We start from the raw sequence: 10051 nt of genomic DNA, 5'->3' as shown, positions 1-10051 counted from the left end.
AGGAATTCATCGGGTCAATCCGGTACACACAACCGGCTGCCATGGGATTGCAATATGTAGCAGTTGCAAATGTCTGTTTAAAAACGCTGACCTGTTTTGGTAAAGCATGTGCAAGTTGCCAGACTGAAAGGAACTTGAACACAAATGAAGCATACTGCCAGATGTCTGAAATGGGGTAAGTTTATCAGTACTCTTATCTCTTTCTAACACACCACATACATGCTCTATCGAGTAACGAATGAACATCTGGCATAAAGACTCGCTGCCTTGTTTTTGTTTTTTTACATTTGAATTTGCCCGCAAACGGTAGTTTTAGTTTGTTTTTGTTGCTTTGGCTATCTTTGCAAGCACCTACTCCTTCGTAAGATCTCTGAGATCGCGCGTTGTTGATCATTGGAGTTTAGTTATTCGTTGAAATTTTGGTTTGGAGAAGCTGGGAGCTGCATTATTTTGCTGCAAAGGAAAAACGAATAAATAAAACTTGTTCGTCACCGGCAGCAGATAGGAATTTACCAGGCCAATAAAAAACAGATATCTTCGCTTCCTTACTCCTTTTCATTGGCAGTGTGTGAAACATGTTTGTTATTTCTGTTTTCACGTGTTAAGTTAATATTTTGTTCGTGTATTTTTGATTCGAGGTTGTATTAAAAATTTTGTTCACATAAGTGACAAGGCAGGCTGGCAAATACAATACATATCATTGTTTTTTTTTTGTCAAACAAACGAAAATTCTATAAATTATTCCTTGCTATTTCTCGTTAATTGTAATTTGTAAGAAGCAACGATAATATTAAAAACTAATCAACTTAACATTCTGCTTTAAAAATGGCTGCAAAAGTCGATGACAAGACCTCTGATATACCAGAGCGACTTTATGACTCCACCAACAACAAAACATACAAAAGGATGCGATTTTTTGGAAAGGTAAGCTAGACAATTTCAAATTTAGAAAAATTTCATTAAATATTTTGCAATAAAAACAGAATGCGGCAAAATTTGTATGTTTGCCTAGTCCTTTGGTTAGCCGGTTTTTTGTAACACCCCTGTGCTAGTTCATTAAAACAGTGTTGTCATAACGATGCCAAGCTGCTGTCTTCTTGTTATGATTCAAAAATATACGTTGGCATTTGCAAGAGGATTCTATTTCCTAATGTTTCCAATGCAAACTTAGATGCTATTGGAAAAATTACTTGATTGTAGCTATTATCAAATAATTTTCTTGTCTAAAAGCATTTAAAAAAGAATATAGGCAAAAAATAAAAGGATGACTTACAAAATATGCTTCAACATTAAATGTAGGCACTATTTGGTGTATTTCTGCTATGTCCCAAATTGAGACTCTCCACTCGATACCGCTGACTGCAGCTACTCCGTGTGAAGCATTCCACTATCCACATCCTGTAGATACGCCTGATAGCTCTCAGCTGAGCTTCTCGTGCGTTGGAACAGAGACCAATCAATGCATCAGTTAGACCACGACGGTGAACTGAACAGACACTGAGTCCGGGGTGCTTTTCAATTCCGGTACGTATCAGAACCTTACGGAGCATTCCCGAAAGTTGCTCTCTCAGGGCAAAAAAGAACACGTATTCTAAGGCCGCAGCCCCAAGTCGATGAGCATCGATCAGAACAATCCGGAGCATAAAATCGACTCCCTGTGGAAAAGAAGTATATTACTATTCGCATTTTGGAACGCTTTAGCAACTTTGAGAACTTAAACAAAATTGTATGTTAGGTTAGGTTTAAATGGCAGCCTGCCATCAGACTCACTCAGACGTTTTCGTCCATTGTGATACTACAGGAAGAGCAATATGCTAGTTTTAGTTCCTACCGTTGAGCCGAATGTTCAGTATTAAGAATTTGAAATTTTAAGAAACACTTTTATAATTTTGAATTTTACATTTTTAGGGAGGATTTGCAAAATGTTATGAAATTATAGATGTGGTCACAAATGATGTGTACGCTGGCAAAATAGTTTCCAAGAAACTAATGATGAAGCACAATCAGAAGGAAAAAATGACCCAAGAGATCACCATACACCGCAGCCTTAATCATACAAATATTGTCAAGTTTCATGGATTTTTTGAAGACAATTTCAATATCTACATAGTATTGGAATTGTGCAAGAAGAGGGTAAATTGTGAATGTATGTAATAAAAGAAGTTTTAATTAATATAAAGGATCTTTTTTAGTCCATGATGGAATTGCATAAGCGCCGAAAGACCATCACTGAATATGAATGTCGCTACTATATCTATCAGATTATACAGGGTGTCAAATATTTGCATGATAATCGCATTATACATAGGGACTTGAAACTTGGAAATTTGTTTCTCAACGATATGTTGCATGTGAAAATTGGAGACTTTGGTCTGGCCACACGCATTGAGTATGAGGGAGAACGTAAAAAGACTTTGTGTGGCACCCCCAATTATATAGCCCCCGAAATCCTTACGAAAAAAGGGCATTCCTATGAGGTGGATATTTGGTCAATTGGGTGTGTTATGTACACCTTGCTAGTGGGTCAGCCACCATTTGAAACTAAGACTTTGAAAGACACTTACTCGAAAATCAAAAAGTGTGATTATCGTGTTCCCAGCTATTTGCGCAAATCAGCCGCTGATATGGTGATTTCGATGTTGCAATCGAATCCTGAAAGTCGTCCCACCATAGGAGAACTATTAAACTTTGAGTTTTTAAGCAGCTCACCGGTGCCTATGTTTTTGCCCAGTTCTTGCCTTACCATGGCACCACGTTTGGAGCTCAACGAGACCATGGATCATGAGAATGCCCATCGTAAGCCTTTAACTGAATTGAATGGCATTAAAGATGATACTCGCCTGGAATCGACATTCCTTAAAAATAATCTACATGATGCCATAACCGCATCGGCTCAAGTTTGTCGGCACAATGAGGATTACCGCAGCGATATTGAGAGTCTATATCAACAGCTGACTAATCTTATCAATGCCAAGGTGGGTTTAAAGATAAACCAAATTTTCTTTTGAAGTTTATTTATTGTTCTTGTTACGATTATGCAGCCACGTCTTTTGCAAGGTAATTTGGGTGATGAAAACACCGATCCCGCTGCCCAACCTTTGTTTTGGATCTCAAAATGGGTGGACTATAGTGATAAATATGGTTTCGGCTATCAATTGTGTGACGAAGGCATTGGTGTTATGTTCAACGACACTACTAAACTTATACTATTACCAAATCAAATGTAAGTGATGTTTAGTTTTGGGTTGGTCTTTTTTTATTTTATCTACTTTTCAGTAATGTACATTTCATCGATAAGGATGGCAAGGAATCTTATATGACCACCACTGACTATTCAAAAGCTTTGGATAAGAAAATGAAATTGCTCTCATATTTCAAACGTTACATGACTGAACATTTGGTCAAGGCCGGAGCCAACAATGTTAATTTTGAGTCAGACCAAATTTCCCGCATGCCTCATTTACATTCCTGGTTTAGAACCACCTGTGCCGTTGTAATGCATTTAACAAATGGCACTGTGCAGGTAAATCATCAACTGTCATGGTTCTTTATAGAAACATTGATCTAACTCCATTCATTTTTGCAGCTTAATTTCTCCGACCACATGAAGATCATTCTGTGTCCGCGCATGAGTGCCATAACCTACATGGATCATGAAAAAAATTTCCGTACTTATCGTTTCTCAACCATACTTCAGCACGGCTGCTCGAAAGATTTATATCAAAAGATGCGTTATGCCCACGAGAAACTTAGTAAAATGCTTGAGAAGATGTTCTTTTAGATAGCCGCCTTCCTTTTTTAAATTTTTATAAAAGGTGATGTGCATTTGCAGTATTTTGTTGTTTTTTTTTCTTATAATTTTCTGTTGAAACGAATGGAGTACTATTTTCGCTTTCTGAAAAATATCTCTTTAAAAAATATCTCTTTCTGAAAAATATCTTTTTATACTTATAATTTTATATATATATTTCTAAACTTTTTATTTTTTTATGTTTGTGCCGTTATTTATGGTAGCTGTTGCCTTTTCATGTTGTACTCCATTCAATTTATTTTAGTGCATCACCCTCATGTTTTATATATAAAGAATTGAAGCATAATTTGCAAGGTTTTACTTCTCTAAAGCCACACCTTAATATTCATACTGTTTTTACGAAAAGGGAAAAGTTATTTTTTTTAATCTTCGTAATTTTTATTGTACAATGTCTGGCCTAGTTTATTTTATGATCATCTTATATATATAAAATTCACATTATCATATGTATTTTGTAGTTTCCAAGCCATTTAAATAAATCTTTCGCTCGCCCATAAATATAAAAGGACAACAAGAATGGTTTTATGCGTTTTAACCAGGTTATTTCGGAGAAAATAAAAAAATGTCTGGTACCCCTGAATAAACACCGGACTCATGACATGGCGGTGGTTATATATCCGGCACTATTTAACCTCTATCTATACTCCATTCTACACTCTTCTATTCTCCATTCTACACTCTTCTATTCTCCGTTCTACACTCTTCTATTCTCCATTCTACACTCTTCAGAGATCGTATCTACCTCAACGAACCTCTTATTTCGCTGCAAGAAATCTGAAGACATCTGCCACCAAATTTTCAGTCACATTGTTCACTACAGAAACGCGTGAGGTGAATAATGAGCTGAATGTGATAGTCAATGAAGAAATGATTCCGACCAAAATATTTGGCATCACATTTGACAGCTCTTACACATTCTCCCCATATGCCACTGCAATTTGCTATAAAATTAAAAGTAGGCACAAGGTCCTCAAGTCACTTGCCGACAGCACTTGGGGTGCTGAAAAGGAAACATTGTTGATCACGTACAAAACAATTGGCCAGTCTGTAGTAAGTGTGGTCTCGTTAACTATGCGACAATCGGTGGAATAATCTTCAGATCTGTATGAATGCCTCTCTTCGAACTGCGACTGGCTGACTCCTCACTGGAACACTTGGAGCAATGTAACTTAGGCGTCGGTTTAGGCAAGCTGTGGTCTACTGTTAAGTTATCTCGAACCCCGTTGGACGGAATGACAGGACCTCAGTCACTTTTGGCGAAGTAACAGTGACTGATCCGAAGAGATGCGCCAGGTTGTTCAACCGTCAATTTATAGTGCATCCCGAGAGTGACAGGGCAAGGTAGAGAGCCATCCGTCGTATCCGTAGTCTCCGAGCCGATGGAGAGCCATCACAATTTACCGTGGGCGAAGTCACCAAATCATCCAAGGCTTTGGGCCCCGACGAAATCTCTACATTGATACTTAAGAAACTGGATTTACCTAGAGTTGAGTACCTTACTTCTTTTCTCAACCTGTCTTTGAACACTCTTATAGTTCCTGATGTCTGGAAAATAGGTAGAGTGATCCCGCTACTGAAGCCTGGAAAGAACCCGAATTTGGGGGAGTCGTACAGACCGATCTCCCTTCTCTCACCCGTAGTAAAGACGCTTGAGGCGTTTCTCCTCCCGAGCCTCGTAGGAGCATTTCCATTCGCCGAGCATCAACATGGATTTCGAAGACTGCATAGCACAACAAGTGCTTTGCATGCCGTCACCGCACACATTTGCCGTGGCTTCAATCAGTCCAGGCCTTGTGATAGGACGGTCCTCGTGGCACTGGAGCTATCGAAGGCATTCGATACGGTCAGCCATGCCAAATTATTTGAGGACATCGCCAACACGTCCCTCCTGCGAGGCCTGAAACGCTGGGTCGCGAATTATCTGTGAGGTCGCCAGTCATTTGTGGAATTTAGGGATAAGAAGTCGAAACACCGTAGAGTGAAACAGAGAGTTCCCCAAGGTGGGGTCATATCTCTGGCACAGTTTAACCTCTACCTACCACCCCCTCCAGACGGCATAGAGATCGTATCATATGCGGACGATTGTACGATCATGGCATCAGGCCCCCTACGCATTGTTGACATCTGCGATAGGTTGAACGTCTACCTCAACGAACTTGCCTCATATTTCCCTGTAAGATATCTGCCACCAAGTCTTCAGCCACATTGTTCACTACAAATACGCGTGAGGTGAATTCCGAGCAGTAGGTGATGGTCGATGGAGAAGTGATTCCGACCATCATGTGTAGCAAAATATTTGGCGTCACATTTGACAGCTCTTACATATTCTCCCCACATGCCACAACAATTTGCGATAAAGTCAAAAGTAGAAACAAGGCCTCAAGTCACTTCCTTGCAGTACTTGGGGTGCAGTCAAAGAAACCACGTTGATCACGTACAAAGCGATTGGCCGGTCTGTGGTAAGTTATGCAGCGCCAGTGTGGTCTCGTCAGCTTTGTGATACGCAGATCTGTCAGAATGCCGCCCTCCGAACTGCGACGGGCTGTCTTCTCAGTTCTCATGTGGACCACCTCCATCAGGAGACAAAGCGTTCAGCGCTACAAGAGAGAACCTCTAGATCAACCGGTATATCAAGTAGGTCTAGACAACATTCATGCAGACACGGTAGCAGATGCGTTAAATGGCTACCAGGTGAATGTAGTCCCTGGAGAACGACCGCCTCCCATTGCACCTGAAGAAATTGACCTCCCCCGACAAACCAGAGTAGTTCTGGCTCAATTACGTTTCGGCAGATGCAGCCGCCTCAACTCCTACAGAGTAAGGATTGATGCCGACGTGCAAGATGTATGTCCCGATTGTAACCAGGGACCGCACGATACACGTCACCTGTTTAACTGCCCAGCCACAACCACTCTACTCAGACCCAGATCCCCGTGGACGCACCCCATCTTAGTCGCAGAGTTCCTAGGTATTGGCACTCAACAGAATCAAGCAGACGATAGATATAACACAATAAACTGCTACAACAACAACAAAGTGTACACACCGCCGGTTGCTAGTTGTCACCCGGCATGATGTGTCCGGCCGTAGTCGCTTGGAACTAGTGGCATGTTTTTGGACGAGCAGATTGTTAGCTTCACGTTTTATGAATGTGCTCCCACCAGAATTATGGTTTTCTGCAGCAGCTCGCTAACCATCGTCATTGAGTCACCTGGTCTATTAAGCGACGTATTAAGTCATAACGCTTTTTTCTAATTTTTTCCATTTATCGGACTTCATAACTTCTGAACGATAAATGCATATCAATCAAAAAAAACCGATCTCCAGACTTAAGGTGCTGAGGCATTTAATATCTAATTTTTCATCCGATTTCGATGAAATTTGTCACAGTGAGTTCTGGAAGACCCCTACACATTTTTGTATATAACTGCCATATAGACCGATCTCCAGATATAAAATATTGAGCACATAAAAGGTCCATTTATTACCTGATATATTTGAAATTTGAGTTCTGGTAGATTTCTGCACCTTTTTGTTGAATATCATCCAGATCGGACCATATTTGAATATAGTCATTATAAACCGATCTCCCCATATAGAGAATTAAGCCCATTAAACGAGCATTTTCCATCCGATTTTAATAAAATTTTAAACAGTGTGTTTAAATACCCCTCTTCATCTTTTTGTTGAATATCTTCCAGATAGGACTATATTTGACGCCTAACCATTCTTATGAAATGTGGTCCAGATCGGATCATATTTGGACATAGCTGCCATATAGACCGATCTCCGGATATAGGGTATTGAGCCCATAAAATTCGTATTTTCATCCAATTTTGATGAAATTTTGAATGTTTTGAATATCGTCCAGATCGGACCATATTTGGATGTAGCTGCCATACAGATCGATCTCCCGATATTGAGTATTGGGCCTATAAAAGGAGCATTTTTCATCCAATTTCGATGAAATAGAAATTGGTACCCGTCTACACATTTTTGCTGCCGTACGCCGACGCCAACCGTAATAATGGGGAATATTGGCTAACAGATGCTGAATTAAGCAAGCAAAGCCAGCTCTCGATATACGAAAATTACACTATATAAAACACTGATTCTACCTATATAAAACACTGATTGCTCCTAGCATCATCGGGCGTAGTTGGCGCTCAGCACCTTCCGGGTCTCTCGACGATCACGACTGCAAGATTTTTTTGAGACAGATACCCAAATTGCCAACAAAATTTACCCAAAAAAATCTCCAAGTAAAACATTCTCCCCTATAGAAAAATATATAGATTAAAGTTTTTTTTTTTATAAAAAATTAAGTTTTGTGCCCACAACCAAAGGAGTGAAAATGACATAAAATTTCAAGAAGATAGCTTCATTCGGTCAACTTCCATGATCAACTTAGAATGTTCCGACCATATATATATCGAAATCAATACTGACCTTCTTACTTCCTTTCAATAATAGCTTCGTCTTCTCACTATCCTGATCTCCTCATAGGATTTTCGGCGTCCTATCGACCGTTTGACTGTTCCACAGTTTAACATTCGCGATGGTCGACCACGCCCTGAACTCGCACTGCGTCGACCAAAAAGGCTTCGAGTTAACCAAGTTTATTGATGACATTCCTCTGGCCGTCACTGCCAAATTGTCTGTTCTTCAAGACTGTTTCTTTCATCTGTTCTTTCAAGACTGTTCGTGACCTTACTGTCCTGGTTGTAATTGCCCTGATGACCAGTATAGTTTTCGTAAAGATGTTCACACTAGACGTCCTCGCGTGAACACCAGAATAGTCTTCAGTGCCCTAGTTGGGGTGGGCCGCGTCGCTCCGCCTATGATAAGTCAACATGTTCTCTGAACCTGTTGTATGGTCCTTATGTTGCAATTTTTCTCCATAGCAGTCCACCAAACTACTGAGGCGTACGTAAGTATTAGTCTAATCACGCTCCTGTAGAGCCAGTGGACTATCCTAGGATTCAGGCCCCATTTCGAGTCTACGGCCTGTCTACATAGTGCCCAACATCTGTGAGCCTTTTTAAGTACGCTCCTGAATGTGATACTTCCAATTCAGTTTCCTGTCCAAGATCATACCTAAGTATTTGATCTTGTCAGATATCGAAATCTTTCTATTGGGGAAACGTGGTGCGTCAAATTGGCCCACCTTCGTCCTGAACAGGCATATTTATGTCTTCTCTGGTTTAACATTGAGTCACCTCTAGCCCAGTCGTATGCCATATGCAAGACCTTTTCGGCCCATCTGCATGGCTGGTTCGGATCCTTACACCTAAGAAGTATTATACCATTGTCTGCATAGGAGAAGGGTTCAAATCCCTCCTCAGTCAGCGTCCGTAAAAGGTTATTTATGGTGATTACGTGTAGGGCAGTCTCCACCGACCTTCCCTTGACATGATATGCCGTTTGTATTTGAGCAGTTCCCTGGATGTCCTCTTTATCATGGTATCCACAATACGTTGCATGGTTTTGAGTAAAAAGGACGAAAGGCTTATACGTCTGTAAGCCTTTGGTGTGGCATAACTTGCCTTGCCGGGCTTGGGTATAAATACCACCCTTGCCACCTGTCAGGCTTTCGGAGTACATGTCCTAGGCATGCTGTGAAAATAGTGGCCATTGGAAAATTGACACATCCAGTAGGACAAAGTGTCGGGATTAGTTAGTGTGTTGCATACATTTCATAGAGGTTCTTTCGCAATGTAACCTTCCCATGAACGACCTTTGAAGCCCTCACACCTAAATATTTCTGATGATGGATAACGAATAAGAATTGCTATGATATTGGAGCTATATCAGGTTATAGACCGGATCGACGGACGGACAGATAGATGGACATAGTTAATTCGAATCAGAAAGTAATTCTGAGTCGATCGGTATGCTTGCTATTAGGTCTATCTCTATTCCTTGTACCACGATTGTGGTGTAAGGTATAAAAATATTAAAAACTTACACTCATTTTTTGAATAGGCTCAATTTTCGACAGTTTGAAAGTCCATACTTAGTAAAGTAGTACGAAACAATTTTTATATATTTTAAAAATTTTTGTAGTATTATAAACAAAAATCAATCTGGACCTAAAGACCTATTTGCAACAGCCAACGGCCTACATCAATCAATCCCATGACAGCCGGTTGTACGTACCGGATTGATCCGATGGAGTTATCCATCGTCAAGGGCTGCCGCCTCAGTGTACAACACACTGCTACAGCAACAACAACCTAC

The 10051-nt window shown here is 40.4% G+C and overlaps 1 protein-coding gene across 1 annotated transcript; it reads left to right on the top strand.

Moving 5' to 3' along the window:
• Positions 1-425: 425 nt before the first annotated feature.
• LOC106092888 (serine/threonine-protein kinase polo) lies at positions 426-4310 on the top strand. The gene is made up of 6 exons (XM_013259836.2): positions 426-924; positions 1909-2133; positions 2193-2975; positions 3042-3223; positions 3277-3523; positions 3587-4310. The coding sequence occupies exons 1-6, from the start codon at positions 826-828 to the stop codon at positions 3779-3781; spliced, it is 1731 nt and encodes a 576-aa protein (XP_013115290.1). The 5' UTR covers positions 426-825; the 3' UTR covers positions 3782-4310.
• The last annotated feature ends 5741 nt before the right edge of the window (positions 4311-10051 follow it).

Source organism: Stomoxys calcitrans, chromosome 1, assembly GCF_963082655.1.
Source record: "Stomoxys calcitrans chromosome 1, idStoCalc2.1, whole genome shotgun sequence".
Taxonomy (NCBI): domain Eukaryota; kingdom Metazoa; phylum Arthropoda; class Insecta; order Diptera; family Muscidae; genus Stomoxys; species Stomoxys calcitrans.
The sequence above is the reverse complement of the archived record's forward strand: the minus strand, read 5'-3'. Positions and strand labels throughout refer to the sequence as shown.